Genomic DNA, 25,977 nt, shown 5'->3' with positions numbered 1-25,977 from the left:
GTGGATTTCTAAGATGGATCCGATCAAGTATGCGTTTGAGAAGTCAGCATTAACTGGACGGGTTGCGAGAGGGAAAATGATGTTGACTGAATATAATATTCAGTACACCTCTCAGAAAGTAATCGAGGGGAGTGTAGTGTCCGTTCACATCGCCCCGCAACCCATTGAGGATTATCAGCCAAGGAAGTTTGAGTTCCTTGATGAAGGCATCTCGAGGTGCTCAAATCGAAAAATTGTGAGGAACCGATCCCGGAGGAGGGGCCTGACCCTGAATCTGAACGGATTCTGATGTCTGATGGGGGGAGGTTAATGCGGATGAGTTAGTGTCGTTTTGGTTACGCCGAAAAGATCCCACATTCCTTTTGTGGCCCGGATAACATTTGAATGCACCAACAATGGTGGCTGAGTATGAAGCTTGTGTCCTGGGTATCGATCTTCGGTGCGTGCATCTACTGGGGCAACGCCTTCCTCGCGGGAGTATGAGAAGGAATCAGCGCTACCATTTGAGGTCCAGATTTCATCATGGAGAGTCCTGATGGTTGAAAGTTGGAAAAGGCTGAGTGGATAAGGACTCGGTATGACGCGTTGAGCTTGATTGAGGAAAAGAGGCTGGCAGTTACTTGTCATGGGGCAGTTGTACCCAGTGAATGAAGCGTGTTGTTGACCGAAAAGGGCGACCTCGCGCGTACCACATGGGAAAGCTGGTATTGAAAAGGATCCTTCCTCCTCAATGATCGTGGGGCAAGTGGACATACAGTTATGGATCCCATTCGTGGTCAAGAAGACGTTTTCTGGCAGAGCCTTGTTGTTGACGACCATGGATGACGAGGATTCTCCATCCCCTGGGAATGCGGACGCAGTTAAAAAATACTTACCCGCTGGACGAAAAGAATAAAAGAGTCCAGGCAAAAATGGGCATCCCGGCGAACCAAAGAAAAAAAAAGAGAGGAAAAGGTTCGGGCAAAAGTTAGGGATAAAGAATGAAAAGAATTTGTACACCCGGCAAGTCGAAAACCCCACAAGGGCGACTTGGGCCAAAAAAGGGTATCCCGGTGGACTGAAAACCCGAAAGGGCGGTCCAGGCAAAAGAGGGACTGAAACGAACAATTGCGTCTAGCATGGTCGTTGGTGCTTCGGATATGACTTGGATAATCTCTGATAGAGATCGATCGGAAGCGTCTTGTTCAGAAGACAGGAAGTACGGAAAGTCTTGAGGACATAAGGGGTGTAACCGAGTTGAAACCCGATGAGATCAAGGTTTCACATTGCCATTAGGATAGGTTTTTCCTTTTTGTGCGCGATCACCTCTTTTCAGGGATTGCTTCCTGTGTGTTGCTCGGTTTTGAGCCACCTTTTTTCAGTCAATACAATGCATGTTCAGTCAAATAATTTTGTTTTTGTCTTTATTACCGCTTTGATTGCGAAAACATCCATTTATTTTTGATAAGAATATTTGCATTTTTGAAACATGGAGGTTCCTTCCGATGCATGCTTATAAGATTGAAATCTGGAAATCTTATTCGGAAGTTTGAGTGACCTAGGTGTTGAAATGTTGGCACGCCTGGGGCATGCTTTTATCTAACGATCTCTTGTGCAGGTGCTGTTAGCTATGTTCACTCACTTGCAGGTTGTGATGTGAAACCTTTTGACAAAAGATCTCCGCAGAGTCCAATCAGGGGCAAGGGATAGAAGAACGGTGAAAAGACGGCGAAAGAAGGACGACGATCCTAGAGGGTAATCAAGAAGACTCTTCAAAATCTGAGGACTGGAAAGTTTGTGTGAATCCTAGGAGTTCGATCTCCGTGAAGTACGGAGGAGTCGGGAATACAAGGTGATGAATCAGAAAAGTCCAGATGAGTCTGGGAGTTCTCAAAAATGGAAAGTCAACACTGTGGTGGGATGGTGAACACCAGTGTTCGACGAGTCGACGGGCGGTCCGTGTCCAATAGGCTGTATTTCCCCAATGGGTTTGAGAGTGTTATCTCCCTAGCAAATTCGAGATCGGTGTCTCCTCAGCAAGTCTGAAGGTTACTGTCTTCCCAGCAGAGGTTGTGTTGATGGTTTTCCCCCAGCAAGGTCCCCAAGCGGATCAAGTTCGGCGAAAATTATCCCTAGTAGAGATAAGCATTGGTTGCCTACCCTAGCAGAGTAATCCCCAAGCAGTTCGGGTTCGATGGAGGTTATCCCCCAGCAAGGGTTGTCTTTCCCCAGCAAGGAGAAAATTGACGTGGTAATGAAATCTTCAGCATAGTTCCTTGAGCTCCCCTGTGTTGTCTCGGGAGGAGATGTGTTTTTGTGCATTCATCATTTAGATAAGCATAGCATATTGCATCATTAGTGCGTAGCATTTCCATGATCATGGAGCATTGCGCTAGAAAAAACTCGTGCATCAGCATTGCAAACATATCCATTAGCCCTAAGCCGTGGTGACCATCCGAGAATGGGTTGTCGGAAGAGTTTAGCATCGTGCCATTGGATGAATTTCAGAATTGGGTTCCCCAGCATGGTTGAGAGGTTGGTGTTTTCCCAACAAGTGACTCCTTAGTTGAGTGGATATCCCCAGCAATGCTACTCCACAAAATTGGTAGCATCTTGCAAGCTTGGATCTATTCCCCAAGCAGATGTGGGTGTGTCTGATCTCTCCATATAGAGTCGACCCCTTAAGCAGAAAGTGTCTACCATTTCCTTCTGCACTCCCCACTGAGTTATATCCTCGTGGATGACGGTTGTTTCCGATCCCTCCCTACACTCATAATGGGATGGGTTTTCCCTATTGAGTTCTTTCCTCATTAGGATGAGTCTTGATTCAGTTTGCCTTTTTGGATCGATCCTAAATTGGCTTCCTTGTGGCTGCCTCTTGTGCTTCCCTGTGGTATAAATGAATAGTTGCTCACTAATCGGCACTCATTCATCTTATCCTCAGCGGAATTTGTTGGCTGCTACCTACAAACTGGTAGTTGTAAGTCCTATCTTTGTGGTCTTCTACTTATCAACCGATAGATGTAAACCCTCTTTTCTCCCCTTTGTGGAGTCAACCCTTGTGCTCATCCTAGTCGATGACGGTTACTTTTCCGTGGTTTTCTACCTACGAACCGGTAGATGTAATCCCCTCTTTGCGGTTATCATTATCCAGTTTTTGGTATTGATAGTCCTGTCCCCTTTCAGATATTTGCTCTGATTAAGCAACTTTATCCCCAGCGGGTCTTCCCCTTCCTTTTGGGTAATTGCTCCGAGTAAGCATTTTTATCCTCAGCAGGTCCTCTTTCATTCACCGTTTGCTGGTAATGTTTGTGGTTTCTCCTTTTGATTGGTCGTCCTTTACATACCTAGTCCTGGTATCCTGATGCCTTTCTTTTCGGTTGATTTATCCTTTGACAACCTACAAACCGGTTATGGATAATCTTCCATGCGAGTATATTATCTACGTTTTGACGACTATAAATAATATATCTCATGCGCTCTTTGGTTGAACCCTTTGTTTGTTTCCCCAACTGAGTAAGATTCGTATTCCTTGTGGAATCGAATGTCCATCCTTTAACAAGATTGCTTTCGCTCTCTTCAGGATGATGAGTGTTTTGGAACACAAACCAATTCACGATTTCAGTCGGTCACCTGTTACATGCCTACAACCCGGTATCCTTGGTGTTCCTTCCTGTCTGTTCCCTATTGTGACCTTGGTCCCCTGTGGAGTCAGATCTTCCTGAGTCGAAATATGCCTATTCAGGTTCTCCTCAGATGTTTTTGGTTGATTGATATCTCTCACCCGTGCACCGGTCTTAGATATTCCTTCTCCCCGAGCTTGTTACCTACTAACCGGTAACACCTCGCCCCTTTCTTCGAGTCTTCCCAGTTCATCCGTTGATGTCTGGTCACCTCTCCGTTGGTGTCGATAAACGTCGAGCTTCTCCCGTTCGTCCGTTGACGTCTGGTCGAGTCTTCCCATTCATCTGTTGATGTCTGGTTACCTCTCCGTTGGTTTCGATAAACGTTGAGTTTTTCCCATTCGTCCGTTGACGTATGGTTGCATCCTTTTCTCCAGTTCATCCGTTGATGTCTGGTTACCTCTCCGTTGGTTTCGATAAACGTCGAGTTTTTCCTATTCGTCCGTTGACGTCTAGTGGTATTCTTTCTCCAGTTCATCAGTTGATGTCTGGTTACCTCTCCGTTGGTTTCGATAAACGTCGAGTTTTTCCTATTCGTCCGTTGACGTCTAGTGGTATTCTTTCTCCAGTTCATCCGTTGATGTCTGGTTACCTCTCTGTTGGTTTCGATAAACGTCGAGTTTTTCCTATTCGTCCGTTGACGTCTAGTGGTATTCTTTCTCCAGTTCATCCGTTGATGTCTGGTTACCTCTCCGTTGGTTTCGATAAACGTCGAGTTTTTCCTATTCGTCCCTTGACGTCTAGTGGTATTCTTTCTCCAGTTCATCCGTTGATGTCTGGTTACCTCTCCGTTGGTTTCGATAAACGTCGAGTTTTTCCTATTCGTCCGTTGACGTCTAGTGGTATTCTTTCTCCAGTTCATCCGTTGATGTCTGGTTACCTCTCCGTTGGTTTCGATAAACGTCGAGTTTTTCCTATTTGTCCGTTGACGTCTGGTCGAGTCTATCCCATTCGTCCGTTGATGTCTGGTCACCTCTCCGTTGGTGTCGATAAACGTCGAGCTTCTCCCGTTCGTCCGTTGACGTCTGGTCGAGTCTTTCCCATTCATCCGTTGATGTCTGGTCACCTCTCTGTTGGTGTCGATAAACGTCGAGCTTCTCCCGTTTGTCCGTTGACGTCTGGTCGAGTCTTCCCATTCATCCGTTGATGTCTGGTCACCTCTCCGTTGGTGTCGATAAACGTCGAGCTTCTCCTGTTCGTCCGTTGGCGTCTGGTCGAGTCTTTCCCATTCATCCGTTGATGTCTGGTCACCTCTCCGTTGGTGTCGATAAACGTCGAGCTTCTCCCGTTCGTCCGTTGACGTCTGGTCGAGTCTTTCCCATTCATCCGTTGATGTCTGGTCACCTCTCTGTTGGTGTCGATAAACGTCGAGCTTCTCCCGTTCATCCATTGACGTCTGGTCGAGTCTTTCCCATTCATCCGTTGATGTCTGGTCACCTCTCCGTTGGTGTCGATAAAAGTCGAGCTTCTCCCGTTCGTCCGTTGACGTCTGGTCGAGTCTTTCCCATTCATCCGTTGATGTCTGGTCACCTCTCCGTTGGTTTCGATAAACGTTGAGTTTTTCCTATTCGTCCGTTGACGTCTAGTTGTATTCATTTCTCCCATTCATCCGTTGATGTCTAGTCACCTCTCCGTTGGTTTCGATAAACGTTGAGTTTTTCCCAGTCGTTCGTTGACGTCTGGTTGTTTTCCTTTCTTTCCTCTCCGTTGGTTTCGATAAACGTTGAGTTTTTCCTAGTCGTCCGTTGGCGTCTAGTTGTGATTTCTTTGTTCCCATCCATCATCCTTCGATGACGGGTCGTGGTTCCTTTTCTGAAAAAGTCAAAATCCCCAGTGGAGTCGTTGGTAGACATCTTGTCTGGTTCAATGATAAATATCAGATCCCAGTGGAAGCTTCCGTTGGTGAATTTTCCTTTCTTGAATCCCCGCAGAGTGCAAATTTCTACGGTTCTTTGGTATTCAATCCCTGTTTACCTTGAAGGTCTGACAGCCATTGCTCTCATCCGTTCAGGTTCCCAGTTGATTGAATAGGGGCAGCTGTAGCACCTCAAATTTGCACCTCCCATTTATACATACATTTTCATTTTAGGTCATTAACATTGCATTGTTCATTGCATAGTCCATCATGTCCTCAGGCAAGACTGGTCAGGAGATTCAACTGTGCAAGGCAACAAGTGCATTTTTCCATGGAATCAAAACCCTAGGGTTGGTACAATGAGTTCACATGACCCAAGGATCATTTTGAAGTGATTTGGCCAAGAATTGGAGGTTCAGAGATCATCAGTCAATGTGCAAATCATCTAAAACCCTAAAAAGTCAACAGAAGTCAACTGTCAGTTCAATTGTGGATTTGGAGGTGGGAGATGGTTAGAGATGCCTCATTCATGTGCTAACAAGTCTCATTTGACATTTCAAACATCAACATTGAAGAATTTGAGGTCAGATCAAAACTTGCCCAAAATAGCAGGTGACCTGTAATTTGAATTTGCCAAAAATGGAAAGGTTTTCAACTCAAGATTACATCATGAAGAAAGCTTCAAATGAAATTTTGTCCAACATGAAATTTGTAGATCTTTCTCTCCCATTTCCAAAAAGTCCAAGATCATGAATTTCTCATGTATGGTTGGAGAGATATGATCAAAATATGGCAAGGTGTACTTGAAGATTCAAATGTGCATAACTTCTCAACCAAAGCTCCAAATTGGATGGCTCTTTTTTGTACATTCTTCTTTTGACTTCTAGTTTTCAAATCTTGCATTACATGACATGCATTATCATCATATGGACATTTGTTAATTCACTTGATTTTTGGAGGGAAATTTTTAAGTTTAAAATTGGTCAATTATTTGAACATTCTATCATTGCCAATAACTCCAAAATGGATTTTTAAGAGAAATTAAAGTAAATTCGTTCACTGTTCATGCATGCATACCATGCATAGAGGTGAAATAGCAAATTTGCATATGCACCTTATTTCTTGCTAATCCACTTACCATTTGATTAAACATGATTAAGAGCATGATTAGGAGGAGGTATATAACACAAACCCCAATTGTTTTCAGCTAACAACAATCACAATTTTCAGATCTAGATCAAAACACTCAAATTTTTCTCTCAAACTTTTTGCAAATTTCTTTACATCTAATCCATTTCCAGTGCTTGATTCATGCTTCTGAAGAGTTCTTGAGCAAGTTTGAAGGAAGAACCAAAGGAAATCGTGCAGCATTGAAGCATATTGAAGCTTGGAAGCATCCATGGCAAATCCAAATTCTGGTGAGATCGTGCACAATTGAACTTCAATCCTCTTCCCAAACACTTGTACAAGCATCATAGAAGGACTGTTTGAGCATTGCAAGGCTTGAATCCATCGAATTCCACTTCTGCTCTTCAAAGAGGTTCCAAATCGATCTCTCTTTTTCTTAAAATTGTTATGCTATTGTTGTAGATCTTGCAATGCTGGTTATCCTGAGCTTTAAACCATTGAATTTCATGCATATAGGCTGAGTAATGTTAATTTTAAGTTTCATGTGCAAATATTCATGTGATCGATTCTCTTGATGTGTGTTGAATTAGCCTTAGCCATGCATGTATCTTTGATGTATGTTGGAAGATCTACGCGTTGGTATGCTCATTTTCGAAATCTGGGAAATTTGTTCTTGAGTGTTGATGAACACTCACTGTTCATACTGCGCGCGTTTGAAGAAGATGATGCTTTACATTAGGCCACATTTTTTGATCTTTCTGGAACGCTTTTACGTGACTGCATGTGTTTTAGTTAGGGTTATCGTATGATTGGTCCACTTCATTGCGTGCATGGCATTCTGATTGGTGCATATCCATTTGACCAAGCCACGAAGGCTTTAACCGTGCCACTAGGATAAGTGAAACGCATCGTTTCACAAGCCAAGGCGCACGTGTTTGATTTTGTCTGCTGTTCGATTCTGGCTCATTCCAATTATTCCAAATGCCATGCTTATTTTTGCCATTTCCCTCCATTACTTCCATGCTATGCTTCATGCATTTTTTTTTTATTTTTTCTTCAACTTCACAAATTCATATCTAATTGAATAATACTTCTAAAAATATGAGGTTTTTTGCATTGCATTCCATTTTCTGTCTAGTATTTTATGGACATTTTTCCATAAATTGTGCATGGATGGGAATTGTTTTTGTGCTAGGGAATGTGAACATGCATGTATTCTTGACCTTGCCTTGCCATATCATTTGTGAAATGCTGAGATTTGATCCAATGCTCATGAAATTTTGCATGCTATAACTAGACATCTTGCTTGACATTTTGGTGTTGAGTTGGTATTTTTATCATGTGCCATTGCTGTTTTATGAGCATGCTAAGGTAGGTGTGACAATTTGTGTCACACCTTGTGATGTTCAACTTGATTGATTTGTTTGCCATGCCAAATAAACTTCAATTGCTTTGATTTTTTGTATGATGCATGCTATGGATGTTGTGATTGCTCATGATTTTTGTTGGAATATTTGGAATCATTTCTGATTTAATTGAGATTTTTCATTCTGGATGGTCACATTTGTGCTTTTAAATTGCTTTGAACTTCATGTGATTGTGAAATTTTGCACACTATTTCTAGACATGTTGAATGTTGTTTTGGCTTTGGTTTGAGGTTTTTACCATGATCCATCTCTGTTTTATGCCTATGCTAACTTGGTGTGACAATTTATGTCACACATGAGCTTGTCTTATGCTTGTCTTGACTTATGCTATGTGATTACCATGCCTAATAATGTCCAATGCCTCTAATTTTTTGTGTGGTGATCATGTTGTATGTTCTGTTTACTCATGAATTTTGCCGAAATTATTTGAATCATTTTTGATTTAATGTGCATTTGTTCCTTCTGATGTCCCAATGTGGTCACAACTTGCATACCTTGCCATGTTTGGTTCATGAAATGAATTTGGTTAATGATATTGACATGAGACCTTTTGGATTGTGTTCTTGGTTGAATGAAGTTGATTCATGTTAAATTTCATGTTCTGTTTTGAATTTTTTCTCCATCTTTGACCCTAGGCCTTGACCTAGTGGTTTGTGACTCACAGTTGAGCTTTGATTTCAGGTTTACACATCCAAGTCCATAGTTGATGATGCTTCCTCACTTGAGCATTGATGTTTGCTCTAGATGTTGGCTAACTTTGAGTTGTTTTGTAGGTTGATGCCAAGTCATTTGTGTTGTGCTTATTGGCTTGTGGCTTGCACATTGTTGCATAATGCCTTATCTGTCTGATTGTGTGATTGACTGTTATCTGTTTGTTTATTTGAATTGTATACTGATTGGGTTAGATTTTTTCAGGTACCTAAGTTGCTTCGAGTTCTTATTGAACTTGCTTTTGCTTTGCTTGGTTGCTTAACCATTGAGGTATAACTCTCTGACTTCATGTAGTCTGGAAGACCTGTCCTGTTATGTGGGCAGGCACCTGTCTGAAGCCCTCCTTAAGAGGCAATGCTTGTGTTTGTTTACTTTTGTGCCAAGCAGGAAAAGACCTCTATGAGGCAATTGGCAGATAAAAGAGATGTGCAATCCATCTCCTGCTATTCAGTGTGTCATCCACTTTGCTCACACCTTGTGTTGATGCATTGTGGATATTAACCCAAGATCTTTGTTGTGTCAGTCATATGTGGAGAAGAGTTCCAACTTTTTGAACTCCCACACTCTCGTTTGTCTGAAGCTCTCCCAGGCCAGGGATAAGAGCTGTGAGGTCTTACCCTCACCTCCCATTTCATCTGCTTCACCCTAACTCTCAATGTTAGGGTTAAGAGCTAACATAAACCTGTTACAGTGGCTTGTTTGTCGAGGTTGACATGACCCCTTGACTAAAGCTTAACCTTGTGTGAGCCTATCTGTTTGTATATAGTGTGTGTGCCTGCTCTTGTGCTTGTATGTATTTTCCTGTGCTGTTTAGGATAGCTTGCTCCCTGTGCAAGTTAGATAGAAACCTTAATCTAGGACCATGGTGAATTTGCATGATAACTATTAGGCTCGAGTCAGTCTCCCTTCTAGTTTGTCATTTCCCAGTCTCTGGTTAGGCTAGTCCTTTTTCCCTGCGTAGGGGAACTACGTCGCCCTGATCCTCATACAAGATGAGGTACGTAGGCATAAGATGAGCTGATCTCTCCGAGCGCCCTTTTTCTTTTGCAACCCCTTTGTGTGTGTTGGAGTCCGGCGTAAGTCCAACGATTGGAAGTTGGTTTCCTGTGTGTGTTTGTTGGTTCGGAGTCTGATGTAAGTCCAGCGATTGGCATTCGGTTTCCAGGTTTGCCTGTTTTTCGTGGAGTCTGACGTAAGCCCAGCGATTGGCAGTCGGTTTCCTGTGTGGTTTTGTTTGGTGTGCGTTAGCCGAGCTACGAGTGCTCTGATTCTTCTCTGGTTAGAGAAGATACGTATGCATAGGATGCGACATCCTAGCGAGCACGTTTCCCCCTGTCCCGAACTACGTCGACTCTGATGTCTGTGCCTGACAGACTACGTAGGCCCAGGGTGCGATATCCTGCCGAGCTAGTTTCTTTTGTCTTTCTGTGTCTCCTTTCAGCCTGTGTGTGCAGTTTGTTTGAGCAGTGTTTAGCAACCTTATCCTTTCTTTTATGCGTGGATCCCGTCGAGTACGACAGATGCGTAGGGGTGCTAATACCTTCCCTTCGCGTAACCGACTCCCGATCCCATCTCTCTCTGGTCGTGAGACCATTTCCTTTCCAGGTTTACTTTGAGCGTTTCCTTTCCCTCTTTTGGGATAAATAATGCACGGTGGCGGCTCTGTTGTTTCGTTTTCCCGCCGGTTTTTCGCGTAATGCGACAGTTGGTAACACGCTATTTTACCTGTTTGTGTTATTTTGATAAGTAAATTAGATGTTTGCATTTCCATTCTAGTTTGGTTATTATCTTTGGTTTTCGTCAATGTACTACATTTTATGCTTCCTTTTGGTAGTTTGGTTGGTTTTCAGGTGCAAGCAAGAATGCCTAAACACTTGTCAAGGGAAGCGTGCGTTCCGGGCTCGCGGGAAGAATTTTTTGAAGTTACAGTAGCCCTGACACGGCCACCCGTGTTGCCTGACATGGCCCATGTCAGGGGAAAGAAAAAGAGGATGCCAAGAGGTTAAAACAGGGAGCTGACACGGGTGCCCGTGTCAGCAGGCCTGCCATGGGCATGTTGGGAAGCTGGCAACAGTAAGCTAACACGGTCGGCCGTGTTGCCTGACACGGCCAGTGTTGGCTTGGACGCCTCATTTTCTAATTTTATCGGATGTTTGGAATTACTGATCCCGAAGGGCATTTTGGGTATTTCCTACATCGAATAATTGATCGGTGACTATTTAGGGTACTTTTTGGAGACAGAGAACATGACTTTTTGCACGACAAAGAATTAGTACGATTGAGATTGGAACAATCAAGAGTTGCGGAGAACGGAGGTCCTTCAAGAGAGGATGGGATTGAAGATTAACAAAATCCTCTTATTCATGTAATGTCTAATTTAAATGTTGTATTTTCTTTGAATAATATGAGTGGCTAAACCCCACAATGCCAGGGGGTGTCCCTGATATGATCGTGTAATGACTATGAATTTATAATTCCCTCAATATTATGTTTGTTATTCAATTTCATTGTGCAATGTTTTTAACGCTTTCATTATCAGAAAAATAAGGATTGTTATGTGGTTAACAAGTTGCGGGATCGCATTTGTTAAGGTTTTTGCACAATTAAACTATAGTAGATATCACCTAGGACTAGGGATACCCTATGGTTACTGGTTATATCTTGTTATTTCAAAAGGCTTGGTTTCATTATTATCCCCTAAGGACTTAGAGATTAGAATGAATGACCAAAAGTTTCCCTCTAAGGTTTTAGGAGGAAACAATTTTAAGATCTGGTAATTGTATATTTGAACTGTTTGAGGAGATATACATTCAAGGTCATTACATGAGATAATCACACACCGTCCATGGCATAATTTTATCATTTGTGTAAAAGCTGTATTTTGTATTATGTCTAATTCAATTAGAGAGCGATTTATTCCAAACCTTCAAACTACTTGTTTTTGTTTAATTGAATCATAATTTAAACTAATATTACTGCGCAGTCCTCGAGATCGATATTCGGGAAACGTCCCTATTATTATTACACTGGTAAAATAGTACACTTTCTATTTTCCCGATCAAATTTTTGGCGTCGTTGTCGGGGACTGCCAAATATAAAGTTTAAATTTATTTCAATTGAAATTTTAGTTGCTCTGCAACTAAAATTTATTCTCTACGCTTTTAATTATATATTTATGTCATTATCAACTAATTTATGTCTGATATTTGTATGCGAGGTAAGGCCTCAACTGATTTTCCTTTTGACGCAGAAATCGAAAGAACTTTGCGTTTAAGACTCAGACAAGCTAGATTAGCAAGACTGGAATCAGAAGAAGAACAACCTTCCATTCATTCAGGTTCAGATTCAGGTTCAGAGAGAGAGAGATCGAAATAATGGGGGAGAACCTACCACCACCAGAAAGACTGTTGGATGCTACGGAGGCGCAAATGCACCAACCGGAATATTAACAATTGTCAACCAACCGGTGAATGTGGCTAATTTCCAGCTACATCCAAGTACTATTAATCAACTTGAAAGAAAGCATTTCACTGGAAAGGTAAATGAAGATGCAAACAAGCATTTGTAGAGGTTTCTGACCATGAGCAACACTCTCAAAATTGATGGTCACACAGAGGAAGCTAAGAAGTTGAGAATGTTCCCGTTCACCTTAGCGGAAGAAGCCAAAGAATGGTTATATTCTCTCCCAGCCGGTAGCATTACATCATGGGAAGAGATGGAAAATGCTTTCTTGACTTAGTACTTTCCAGCGTCGGTTTTTCTGAGGAAGAGGTATGAAATTCTGATTTTAAGCAGAAAGACGGGGAATCTTTGGAAGACGCCTACAAGAGATTCAAAAGGGTCCTGGTAGCCTGCCTAACTCATCATATGGATCCAACAGAACAGATGCAAATGTTTGTAAATGGTCTCAAAATAAAGACCAAAGTGTTGATTGATACCACAGCCGGTGGCTCAACCAATTTCTCAACAGCCACCGGTATCAAAAAGATCATTGAAGCAATTGCGGCTAATGAGCACTTGGAGTTGTATGACAGATGTGTAAGTAAACCGGAAGGGGTTATTGATTTGAAGCTGGAAATCAATAGAATCCATATAGAAGATATTATCGCTACCGAAGTAGAGAAGAAGCCGAAGGCGTAGAATATAGGTACCCAACAGGTAGCTGAAGTCCAACCTGCTCCTATTGTATTTTGTGAGATTTGTAATGGACCGCACCAAATAGTGTATTGTTTTGCAACTCCTCAACAAGTTGAGGAAATTAAATTTTTGAAGCAGAATTATCCCTATTCTAACACATATAATCCGGGTTGGAAGAATCATCCCAATTTCACATGGAAAGATCAGAAAGGGAACGCTTCTCAACAAGGTCAATACCAAACTCAATATCAACAATAACAACAACAAGCCCCGAAGAAAGCTGATTAGGAGATTGCCATTGAAAGAATGACAACTCATAATGTTCAATTCCAAGAAGAAACCATAAACAATCAAAAAAACACTACCGCATCCATAAAAAATCCTGAAGTTCAGATGGGTCAAATAGCCCAGTAATTAGCCTCGAGTTCTCAAGCACAAGGTGCTCTACCTAGTGCAACTGTGACAAATCCTAGAAAGCATAATCATGTTAGTGTTATGATAACGAGAAGCGGTAAATCTCATGAAGTCCTTGAGGAGACAGCTGAGGATGAAGATTAATTAATCGAAGTGGATCTTGAGATCAAAGAAAATGAAGTTGTGAGGGAAGAATTTTTTGCACCGAAACAAGTGGTGAAAGAAAAAGTCACTGAACCAAAGTTGGTCATTAAGCTTCCCTTTCTCACCAGAAACAAGAAAAATGGGCAACATGAGAAAAACTTTGAGAAGTTCCTAGAGTTGTTCAAGAAGCTAGAAATCAACATTCCTCTTTTGGAAGCACTTGAACAAGTGCATACATATGTCAAGTTCATGAAAGACATCATTTCTAAGAGGCGTACCATTGACACCAACCCGATTATTCTAACTGAAACTTGCAGTGCTATTTTGCAGGGTATGAAGATCCCAACGAAGAAGAAAGCTCGAGGAGTTGTCACTATTCCTTGCACCATGGAGATAGGTCATTCAAAAAAGCTCTTATTGATCTAGGAGCCAGTGTGAGTCTCATGTTGTTATCCATTTACAAGAAACTGGGTATACGGGTTGTGCAAGATACCAGGATAACACTCCAATTTGTCGATCATTCGGCTAAGAAACCTTATGGTAATGTTGAAGATGTTCTAGTGAAAATTGACAAGTTTGTATTCCCGATGGATTTCGTGATTCTAGAAATGCCTGAGAATGAAGAGATTCCTCTCATTCTTGGGAGACCCTTTTTAGAGATTGGAAGATGCTTGATCAACATAGAGGAAGGTACTATGACTTTGAAGGTTTATGATGAGGAATTAAAAATTGATGTTCGAAACACCATAAAATACAAAGATGATATTGACATTAGTCATACAATAGAAGTTCTTGATCAAGTGATTACTTATGATAGCCTTTTGAATGCACCGTAGTTACCTCGGGAAAGAGTGTTGAGTTTGTCCATTTTTTACGATGATAAAGAAGTGGACCACGAGGAATCCGAAGTGCTGGCCATGATGGACGCACAACCCCCTTGGAAAGGATCTCGACCACACCGGTGGGAGGATTTACGATTACCTCAATCATGTGAGAAGAATAAAGAGTCCATGAAGGGGGCAGAGTTGAAATAACTTCTTGAGAATCTCAAATATGTCTTTCTCGATTCTGAAGGTAAATGCCTGACTATAATAAATTCGAGCCTCAAGAGTATCCAAGAAGAAAAGGTCATCCAAGTCCTAAAAAATACAAAAATGCTATCGGATGGGTAATTGAGGACTTGAAAGGTATTATCCCTACAGTGTGCATGCATAAAATTCTCATGGAAGATGACCATAAACCGGTGGTCCAGCCCCAAAGAAGACTTAACCCAGCAATGAAATAAGTAGTTCAGAAAGAAGTGGTGAAATTGTTAGATGCAGGGCTTATCTACCCTATATTTGACAACCCATGGGTGAGTCTGGTACATGTGGTCCCCAAAAAGGGAGTTAATCCCTACAAGGACAGTTACAGGTTGGCGCGTGTGTATTGACTACAGGAGGTTAAACACCGCGACTAGAAAGGACCACTTCCCGTTGTCATTCATTGATCAAATGTTGGAAAGGCTAGCTGGTCATGACTACTACTATTTTCTAGATGGATACTCCGGGTATAATCAGATTGTTGTTACTCTGGAAGACCAAGAGAAGACAATATCAACATGCCCTTATGATGTATTTGCATACAGAAGAATGTCATTCGGGCTGTGTAATGCTCCAGCCACTTTCCAATGTTGCATGACTTCCATCTTCGTTGACATGCTTGAAAATCATATGGAAGTGTTCGTGGATGACTTTTCGGTCTTTGGATCTTCGTTCGATAATTGTTTAACTAACCTTTCTCTTATTTTAGACAGATGCCAGAAAACAAATTTGATTATGAACGGGGAGAAATGCCATTTCATGGTGCGAGAAGGAATAGTCTTGGGTCACAAAATTTCCTACAAGGGAATTGAAGTCGACCAAGCAAAACTGGAGGTGATATCTAAACTCCCACCTTCGGTTAACTAGAAAGGTATCAGGAGTTTCTTAGGACATGCAGGTTTTTACCGCAGGTTCATAAGAGATTTCTCTAAAATAGCCAAACCGTTGACCACTCTATTGGTCAAGGATAAGGCTTTTGCGTTCGATGAAGAATGCACCATAGCTTTTGAGACATTGAAAAACAAATTAGTATCAGCACCAATTGTTATTGCCCCATATTGGTCTCTCCTGTTTGAGATCATGTGCGGTGCTAGTGATATTGCTGTAGGGGTAGTTCTAGGACATCAAAGAGAGAAGTTGTTACATGTTATTTACTATTCTAGTCATGTGTTGAACCCTGCACAAATGAACTATGCAATTACTGAGAAGGAGTTGTTGGTCGTGGTTTATGCATTTGACAAATTCCCGCAATACCTGTTACGATCGAAGGTTGTTATTTATACTGACCATGCTGCTTTGAAATATTTATTTGCTAAACATGATTCTAAGCCAAGGCTTCTGAGGTCGATCTTGCTCCTCTAAGGATTTGATGTGGAGATTAGGGACAAAAGGGGATGTGAAAACATCGTAGCCGATCATTTATCCCGAATGTCGCGAATTGAAGAAACAGAAGACAAGACACCAATAAAGGATGAGTTTGCTGATGAACACATCCTAGCTGTCATTGGTATCTTGTGGTTTACAGACTGCGCGAATTATCTGGTAGGTGGTGTAATCCCTAATGATTTTGATTCTAACAAGAAATAAAAGTTTTTACATGATTGCAGGTTCTACTTGTGGGATGACCCATTCCTATACAAGAGAGGAGTAGATGGGCTAGTCAGAAGATGCGTCCAGGAGAAGGAACAAAGGGATGTGGTTAGAGCTTGTCATGACTCAGATTATTAAGGACACTTTAGTGGTGACAGAACAGCAGCTAAAGTCCTTCAGTCGGGTCTATATTAGCCCACATTGTTCAAAGATGCCCAAGACATAGTCAAGGAGTGCGACAGATGTCAAAGAACAAGCAATATTTCTAAGAGGAATCAAATTCCGTAGAACGCCATGCTGGAAGTCGAATTGTTTGATGTGTGGGGAATAGACTTCATGGACCATTTCCACCCTCATTTGGAAATAATTACATCTTGGTAGCAGTGGACTATGTGTCAAAGTGGATGGAAGCGGTGGCATTTCCCACTAATGATTCTAGAGTGGTAGTTACTTTTCTGAAGAATAATATTTTCTCGAGATTTGGAGTGCCGAGAGCACTTTTTAGTGATGAATGTACTTAGTTCTTAAACAAACTAATGAAAAATATGCTGTAAAATATAACGTTAAACACAAGATCGCCACCCCATATCACCCTCAAACGAGTTGCCAGGTCGAAGTGTCCAATAAGCAGATAAAGAAAATCTTGGAAAAGACTGTCTAGGCATTTCAAAAAGACTGGGCAATGAAGCTGGAAGATTCACTATGGGCGTATAGAATGACATTCAAAATTCCTATAGGTATGTCCCCCAATCAGTTAGTTTATGGTAAAGCTTGTCACTTGCCACTCGAGTTGGAGCACGAAGCATTTTGGGCTTCCAAATTCTTATATTATGACCTTGCCAAAGCTGGTGAATCCCGAATTCTTCAACTCCATGAGCTAGAAAAATTTAGAAATCAAGCTTATGAGAATGCCAAACTCTATAAGGAAAAGACAAAAAAATGGCATGATTAGAAGATCCTGAGAAAGGAGTTTGTGGAGGCGCAGTTGGTACTCTTGTTTAATTCCAGGTTAAAACTCTTTCTAGGAAAGTTGAAATCCAGACGGTCTGGTCCTTTTTTGGTTCACAGAGTGTTTCCCCATGGAGCAATAGAACTTAAAAATCAAAGTAACGGGGCCACATTTAAGGTGAACGGACAAAGATTGAAACATTACTACAAAGGGTAGGATAGTGGGTTGATATATAATGTTCATCTCAGAGGATAAGAGGGACGCCCGTCGAGCCATGCGACATTAAACGCAACGTTTCCTGGGAGGAAACCCACGTTATTTAATTCTAACGATTCCAGTTGTTTTGGTGTGGTTCATTTCTTTTTGTTTGTAGGTTCGCGCAATAATCGTATAGAACGGAAAGAGAGGTTTGAACTCAACCAAAAGAATACAGTTTGCTAGAAGAGCAAGTAGAGACAGGTGTGAAAATGAAGTTTTTTGCAAAGAGAAACAGGGTCCTGACACAGGTGTAACACCTCAAAATTTGCCCTCCTCTCTTGGGACTAGCTTAACATATTGCATTTCATATTTTAGGGCATTAGGCATTGCATATTGCATATCATGTGAAAGAAGAAGGTCATCCTCCTAAGTCTTTCTCAGGAGATGAAGAGGTTAAGAGATTCAAGCTTGAGGGTCTCATAAACTGATCACTAGCCATATGAGGGTTTGTGCTTCAATAGGGTTTTCTTGGTTCTCCAAGGAGGATGAGCATTATTTTGGTTGCAAAGATACATCATCATCATCATCATGGTTATGTCCTTATCAAAGGTTTCAGAATTCAGGATCAAGTTCCTTGGGATAAGGGTTTTGACCTCTGGTCAACCCTAATCAGTGTCATTCTACCAGTCAGGGTTTTTCCAGGAGATGAGGTTATTTGCTTGGATGAGGATCATGTGATTATTATGTGAAGCTTACAAGCTAGGGTTTCATTTTGGAGCCATTTCATCAAGTGGTTGAGACTCAAAGTCATCTGTGCATGTTCAAGTCATCTAGGGCCCATAAAAAGTCAACTGCAAGAACTGAGGGCTTGGAAGTGGAGAAATGAGTTTTCGACATCTCATTCATGTTCAAAAGAGGCTTATTTGTCATTACAAATGCATATCTTTTTGAAGAATTTGAGGTTAGATCAAAAGTTGCCAAAAATGGAAAGTGACCTATAATTGAAAGTTTCCAAAAATGGAAAGTTTTTGGTTCAAATCCAACTTGATCTTGCATCATCAAAGAAGCTTCAAATGAATTTTTGCCCAACATGAAAGTTGAATATCTCTCTCTCCCATTTACAAAAAGTCCAAGATCATGAATTTATAATGAATGGTTGAGGAGATATGATCCAATCATTGCCAAGTGTACATGGAACTTCAAAAGGGCATATCTTTTGATTCATAACTCCAAATTTGGTGGTTCTTTTTGCATGTTGCTTCTCATGACATGTAGTTTCCAAAACATCCATCACATTGCATGAAATTTGAACATATGATCACTTGCTTATTCAAGTCAATTTTGGAGGGAAACTTGAAAATTTAAAAATGGTGCATCATGAGAACTTTCTACCATTGCCAATGTGTTTAAAAAATGATTTTGAGTGACTTTGATCAAGCAAATGGCACTGTTCACGTGTGCATGCTTCACACACCACCAAATTTCCAATTTTTGCCATGCACCCTTCATTTGCTTAATTTGGAATTAACTTTGATTAATTTTAATTAAAATGAGATTAGGACAGAGTATATATTGATAATCATAACAGAATTTGAGGGAGCTTAATCATTTTCACCATTTTTTAGATCTAGAAGTTTTTCCCTCCATTTTTTTCTCTAAACCAAAATTTGAAAAATCTTCAAAGAACCTTGCATTTTTTTTCCATATTCTTGTTCTCTGGTGTGGATTTAGTGCAGATCAAGCTTTGGATTGGTGAATTCGTGTAGAAATCAAGCATTGAAGTTCAAGAACTCAAAAATGGAAAATGCAAATTGAGCTAGATCTACACGTTTCCAAGCCTCAATTTCATCATCAAACTTCATAGCAAGTGATTTGGAGTGGATTTGCATGCTTGCCTGGCCTGGAATCTGCAGAATTCAAGAACTGATCTTCAAGAGGTCACATTTTCGATCACCTTAATTCTCTGTTTTATGTGTATAATATTGTAGAACATTTGATGCTGATCAATCTGATATAAATTTCGTGCGATTTGGATAAGAATTGAGAGAGATATGCTTGATTGAAGTTTTGAATGTCAAACTTTATTTGCTTCGATTTGCATGAATCATAATGAATTATGATGAGTTGATGCTTGATCTATAATCTCCATTGCATGAGCTTCATTTTGGTATATTTTTTTGTAAAATCTGAGAAATTCTGGAAATTTTTTGATGAACTTCATACTGTTCATCATCATCTTCGTGAAGAAGATGAAGATCTTCATCTTAGCGACGCCCTAGCGTCCGCGTCTGTCCGTCGCTAGCATGAGGCTAGGGCTTTCCTGCAAAACGGCGCCATTTCGTGCCAAGCGCTCATTCTGATTGGCTAGCGCGTTACATAGCTCGATCCTGGCCGGCACCACTATTTCAAATAATTCCTCATGAGCCTTTTCCCTCCAATTTCCATATGCTTTGCTCATTTTCATTTCAATTTTTTTTGTTAACTTCAAAAATCCATAATAAATTGAAAAATGACTCATATAATTCCAATATTTTTGTAGCATGATCCTCTGTTTGTCTAGTTTTTTATGATGATAATTGCTGAAGTTGTGCATGGCTGGATTTTGAATGGTGTTAGACTTTGTGATCATGTGTGCATTTGTGACCTTGCTCCACTCTTCGTATTGTGAAATGCTTGATTTTAATCCAAATGCTATGTAATTTTGCATGATGATTCTTGACATGTTAATGGATGTTTTAGACTTGGTTTGACATTTTTCTAATTTACCATTTCTGTTTTATACATCTGTTTTCATGGTGTGACAATTTGTGTCACACATTTGGTTGATCAACTTGTGCAATTTAATTTCCATATCAAATGATCTATGTTGATTCTGATTTTCTGTATGATAATTGTATTGGATGTGTTGAATGCTCATGAATTTTTCCAGAATTATTTGAATCATTTCTGTTTTGATTTAGAATTTTCATTCTCAATGTCCAAATATGAGCTTTGAAATTGTCTTTGACTGCTCTTGCACATGAAATGCCGTTGCTTGATGATTTTGTTTTGGTCCTTTTTAGGACATGTTAATATGTGTTTGAAGTTGCATTGTGTTGAAAATTAGCTCATGTTTTGAATTTTTCTTCACCTTTGACCCTAGGCTTTGACCTAGGGGTTTGGACTTACATGTGAGCTTTGAATTTCAGAACCAGGCACTTAATCTCCATGGTTGATGTTGCTTCATCATTTGAATGTTGATATTTGCTATTGATTGCTAACATTGGTTTGTTTTATAGGTTGATGATAATTCACTTGAGTTTGCCTTATGGCTTATATGTTGTACATTGGGATTGTCTGTTTGTTGTTGACTGTTGTCTGTTTGCCTGAATACTGTACTGATTTGTTTAGTTGTTTACACAGGTACCTAAGTTACTTTAAGTTCATTTGAACTTTGCTTTGCTTGGCTTGTGGTTGGCATACCACTTAGGTAACTTCTTGAACTTCATGTAGTCTGGAAGACCTGTCATGTTATGTTGGCAAGCACCTGTCTGAAGCCCTCCTTAAGAGGCAATGTTTGTGCTTGTTTATCTTTGTGCCTTGTACATTTAAAGACCTCCTATGTGAAGAGGCATTGGAAGATAAAAGGGGTGTGTAATCCACTCCCTGCTATTCAGTTGTGTCATTCATCTTGCTCACACCCTGTGTTGATGCACTTTGAACAAAAGCCCAAAATCTTGTTGTGTCAGTCATGTGGAATAGAGTCCCACATTCTTGACTCCCACACTTTCATTGAGTCAAGCTCACCCAGGCCTGGGTTAAGAGCTATGAGGCATAACCCTCATCTCCATTTCATCTGCTCACCCTAACTCTCAATGTTAGAGGTTAAGAGTCTGACCACCCTTTCCAGTTGCCTTGTTTGTCGAGGTTGATATGACCCCTTGACTAAAGCCCAACCTTGATTGAGCCTCCTTGGTTGTGTATAGTGTGTGCTAATTGCTTTTGATGTTTATTTGCTTTGCTTCTTATCTCCTTTCTGTAGGAGTTGTATGATCAACTTTCGAGGAAGTTGAATGTACGTAGAGATAGACTTGAGTTGACTCACTGCCTGTGTGAGTCAAACTCCTGTTAGGGACTTCAATATAGGGATCATTTGCATGACAACTTCTAGGCTCGAGTCGTAGTCTCCCTAGTAGTCTGTTATCTCCTTAGTCTCTGGTTAGGATAGAAGTTCTTTCCCTGTTCAGGGGAATTACGTCGCCCTGATCCTCATACCAGATGAGGTACGTGGGCAGGAGATGAGCTGATCTCTCCGGGCACCCTTTTCTTTTTTGGTGTGTGTTTGCTTGTTTGGAGTCTGGCGTAAGTCCAGCGATTGGCAGTTGGTTTCCTGTGGTTTGTTTGTGCGGAGTCTGATGTAAGTCCAGCAATTGGCAGTCGGTTTCCTATGTGTGGTTGTTTGTTTGGAGTCTGACGTAAGTCCAACGATTGGCAGTCGGTTTCCTGTTTGTGTTTTGTGTGGCGTGCGTTAGCCGAGCTACGAGTGCTTTGATTCTTTCTCTGGTTAGAGAAGATACGTATGCATAGGATGCGAGATCCTAGCGAGCCCGTTCCCCATTTCCCCGAACTACGTCGACTCTGATGTTTGTGCCTGTTAAACTACGTAGGCCCAGGATGTGACATCCTGCCGAGTCACTTTCCTCCGTCTTATTTCATCTGTGTTTATTCCAGTGTGTGTGCATTCTTTGAGAAGTTTTCATCAGCAACCTTATTCTATTCTTCTGAGCGTGGATCCCGTCGAGTACGACGGACGTGAGGGGGTGCTAATACCTTCCCCTTGCATAACCGACTCCCGATCCTTGCAATCTCCGGTCGTAAGACCATTTCCTTTCCAAGTTTACTTTGAGCGTTTCCTTTCCCTGCTTTGGGATAAATAACGCACGGCGGCGGCTCTGTTTGTTTGTTTTTTCCCGCCGGTTGTTTTTCGCGGATGCGACAGCTGGCAACTCTGCTGGGGAAAACAGAAGTTGACCTTCTGCTGGTCCATCTTCCTTAAGCGAGTCACTCCTAGCGCTCTCTAGGGTAGTTTTGGTTGCTTTTATTGCTCTATTTATTGCATTTATGAATATTATACTGTGACTGTATATATTTGCATATATGTCTGCATGCATCATGTTATCATTGTGTTGGATTCTGTACAGGTTGGTTCCTCTGATTTGGGGTGGGTGTTCTGAGTGGGGCTAAAACCCAGGCCCGAGTATACACCTAGGATTAGTGTGGTCTCATGTTGCCTTTCATGTTAGGTCAACATGTTTTGGGCGACGTGGCACACCACAAGCCGGACGAGGTTCTTTTGAGGGAGCTCTTCCTTTGTGGAGTATCCACTCTGGTTGAGTCACTTCATCTGAGCTGGTGACTTCGGTGACCGTTCTTTCCCGGATCTTTGGTTTAGATGATCTTAAGAGAGCTGCAATGGCACACCCGAAAGGGCAAACCTGTTGAGTATCTTTGCTCGATTGTCGAGACCATTATCCGCCTTAGGATGACCTGATTAGAATTCACCTGTGAGGGGAGGGTTGATTCTTACAGATGCATGTTCTGTTGGTGACTTTGATGGTGACTAATGGTTCAGTTATTGATCAGAGTTCTATTTATAAGTCGGATTTATGGATATTTATTTCTGAGACGCCGGAATGCTGTCCGCGATATTTATCAGTGGGGATCCGTTTATTTCAGGATTCCCTGGGCTGGTTCAGAGGATTTGGTGGTTATCTGTTCAGAGGACTTTCTGGTGATGATGGTGATGTATTCTCCGATTCTGTTTATTTCGGAACTCCCGAGTTTGATTTATGGTTGCTCAGTACCTTAGATGGTTGTGATCAGTTCATAGGCCGTAACTCAATGCAGTGGATGTTCAGATGACTTGGAGGATGGCACAGTGCATTGCATTCATACATCCGCATCATTCCCATTTTGCATTTATCTGCATCTACCTCATGTTTATCCATATGCAGGGCACATTCTTGATTGAGATCCTGGTTGAGAGACTTCTTTGTTCCAGACATGAGGACCGGATTGAAAGACGATGTTGTCTACAGTTTCTTCGACCCAGAGATTGGTGTGCTGAGAGATATGATAGCATTGATTACACCTGACCGTGTGGGGATGTTCCGTGAAACTTATGGTGGTATTCTGAAGTTGGTTCTCAGGCTTACAGACAGTGATAGGAGCGCCATTCATACTCTTCTCCGGTTTTATGACCCAGGTTTGAGGTGCTTTGTTTACCCGGATTACTTGTTGGGACCTTTGATGGAAGACTATGCCAGCATCTTGGACATTCAGATTAGAGATCAGATTTCATTCTATGTCATTAAAGGGGAACCTAATGTTGCTGAGATCTCTCGTGCTCTTTATTTGAGCCCAGAAGTGACTAAGGGGGGTTTGAAGGAGAAGGGAAAGTTGCCCGGTTTCCATATGAGTTTCTTGGAGGCTAAGGCCAAGGAGCATGCTGTTTTGGGTGATTGAAGGACCGTTTGTGCTTTAATTGCTGTGAGCATCTATGGGATTATCATGTTCCCTAATCAGAAGAACTTTGTAGATATTAATGTTGTCCGGTTGTTTATGCAGAGGAATCCCATTCCTACCCTGGTTGGGGATGTCTATTACTCGGTCAATAATCGGAACGAGAAGCGACGTGTGGGATTGATCCGGTGTTGTGCTCAGCTGTTGTACAAATGGTTCATGGGGTATTTTCCTTCCAAAGGTGCATTTGCCTTTCTTGATCCTACTGTCAAGTGGTCATTCAGGCTGATGGGTTTGCGAGCCAAGGACATAGCTTGGACTCACAATGGTATGGCTGGATGAGATTTCATTTACAGTTGTGGGAGTCTTCCCAATGTGCCTCTTATTGGAATTCAAGGTTGCATTAATTACAACCCGGTGCTTCTTAGGAGACAAATGGGATTTGCTGTGGAGGGTCCTCCTCTCGGGCGAGAGATTCAGGAGTCTTTCTACTTCCCAATTGAGGGTAATCAGCCAAGGTTGAGGCAAGTGTCTGATGAGTGGCGTGACATTCAGAGGAAGGGCAAGGTTCCTTTTGGCAAGGTTAATAGCAGGTCTTTTCCTCCGTTTGATGATTGGCTTAGGAAGAGGATTGAGCTCACACATCTACCATTTCCTGGAGGTGATCCTTGGTGTCCAGTGATTGAGGGACCATGTTCTTCTGTCAGTATGGAAGAGTTCCTAGAGATGAAGAGGGAAAAAGATCAGCTTCATGCAGAGAAGACTGAGTTGGAGATGAGTGTTGCTAGAATTCAGATGGCTAATCAGGAAATCAAAGGGAAAATGGAAGACCAGGATAAGAGGCATGCTCTTGTGGTGAAGCGATTTGAGATAGACACCACTTATTAGGGCAAGGTTAGCCAAGCTTTGGAGTCATCCACGAAGGAGCATGACATCACCAAGGAGAGGTTGGCTAGAGCTTCGAAGGTCATTGAAGATGAGAAGAGGAGGCAAGTCCTTGTGAAGAATCAGAGAGATGCCAGAGTCAGAGTCCTTATCGCCGAGTGGGAAGCAAAGCTGAAGATTAAGGAAGTAGAGAACGTGAAGATTATTGCTGAGAGAGATCATTATCTTGCTGAGAGGGATCATTACTTCCGACAGATGAAGATTCACCAGAAGGAGATAGGAACACTACACCAGGAGAATACTGAGCTCAGGTTTGCTGTGAAGTTTACCAAGATGGTTGATGATGTAAAGCTTTCTGTGGGGCCTTCGTCAGATTAGACCTTTCTCATTTGTGTTGGATTACCGTCAGGCCTGTTGACGAAATTCACTTGCTTGTATTTTCTTTCTGATTTTGGAGGATTGTATTGTTGGTTTGTATCAGACTTGATGTATGATTCTCGCACGTATAGTGCACTTTTGATATACAGTGGTTGTTTTCATTCAATGATTGGTCTTCAAGCTTTATTTTCTTTTCTGTATGCACTCACATCGCACACACATGGTTGGGTGATATCTTTGCTAAATCATATATCTCTGCTCGGATTAGCAAAATCAGATGATTGATGTCAGAATGTGGCTATCAAATTATTATCTGTCTCGATGAAACCAGGATCGAAAGACAGAGTGTTCCTCATATGGATAGACATTGCATTCATGCATAATCATAATAACCTGTCTTCTATTTTGCAGGTATCAGTTTCTAACGTGCTTGATTATTTCAGGAATCATTGCTCGCGCACGTAGAATCATTCCTTTGCACGCAGCACGTCCGCACAGATATCCTACTAGACGCAACACATCCAGGATGATGGATCTACCCAACGCAGATGTTCTCGAGCTGAAGGAGAAAATGAATAAACTGATCAATGTTATGCAAGGGTTTGCCGTGGGGCAAAAATCACTTGCTGATAAAGTGGAGAAGCTCGAGCGGGCTTCAGCTGCCAACAGTGGTATTAATTTAGAGGGTGTCTCCAACCATGGCCTTGGTGGTTCCAGGGATGGAGGAGATCTCAGAAAGAAGACAACTGCTGGCGTGGTGATCAACAATGGGGGTGGTTTTGGTGTTGCCACAGGCGGTAGACCAGGTCCAATGGGCAATAATATGAAGGACAGTCTGTTTCCTCCTTTCTTTGGGGCTGAGGAGGATAGAGAGGAAGACAGAGAAGCAGATCAGTTCTCCATGCTGAATGAGCAA

At 41.6% G+C, this 25,977-nt stretch overlaps 1 protein-coding gene across 1 annotated transcript; it reads left to right on the top strand.

Moving 5' to 3' along the window:
* The first annotated feature begins 12,363 nt into the window (after positions 1-12,363).
* LOC127122934 (uncharacterized) lies at positions 12,364-14,314 on the top strand. Its single transcript, XM_051053206.1, has 2 exons — positions 12,364-12,475; positions 13,809-14,314. The coding sequence occupies exons 1-2, from the start codon at positions 12,364-12,366 to the stop codon at positions 14,312-14,314; spliced, it is 618 nt and encodes a 205-aa protein (XP_050909163.1).
* Positions 14,315-25,977: the final 11,663 nt, after the last annotated feature.

The sequence above is a fragment of the Lathyrus oleraceus genome, chromosome 2, assembly GCF_024323335.1.
Source record: "Lathyrus oleraceus cultivar Zhongwan6 chromosome 2, CAAS_Psat_ZW6_1.0, whole genome shotgun sequence".
Lineage (NCBI taxonomy): Eukaryota > Viridiplantae > Streptophyta > Magnoliopsida > Fabales > Fabaceae > Lathyrus > Lathyrus oleraceus.
This window is presented reverse-complemented; position numbering and strand designations above follow the sequence as displayed.

Bases quoted from the DNA above. Each gene is read 5' to 3' on its own strand.
- LOC127122934 (XM_051053206.1), top strand. From the start codon at position 12,364: ATGAGCAACACTCTCAAAATTGATGGTCACACAGAGGAAGCTAAGAAG. The intron at 12,476-13,808 runs GTAGCATTACAT...GCTATTTTGCAG, and splicing joins GTTATATTCTCTCCCAGCCG to GGTATGAAGATCCCAACGAA.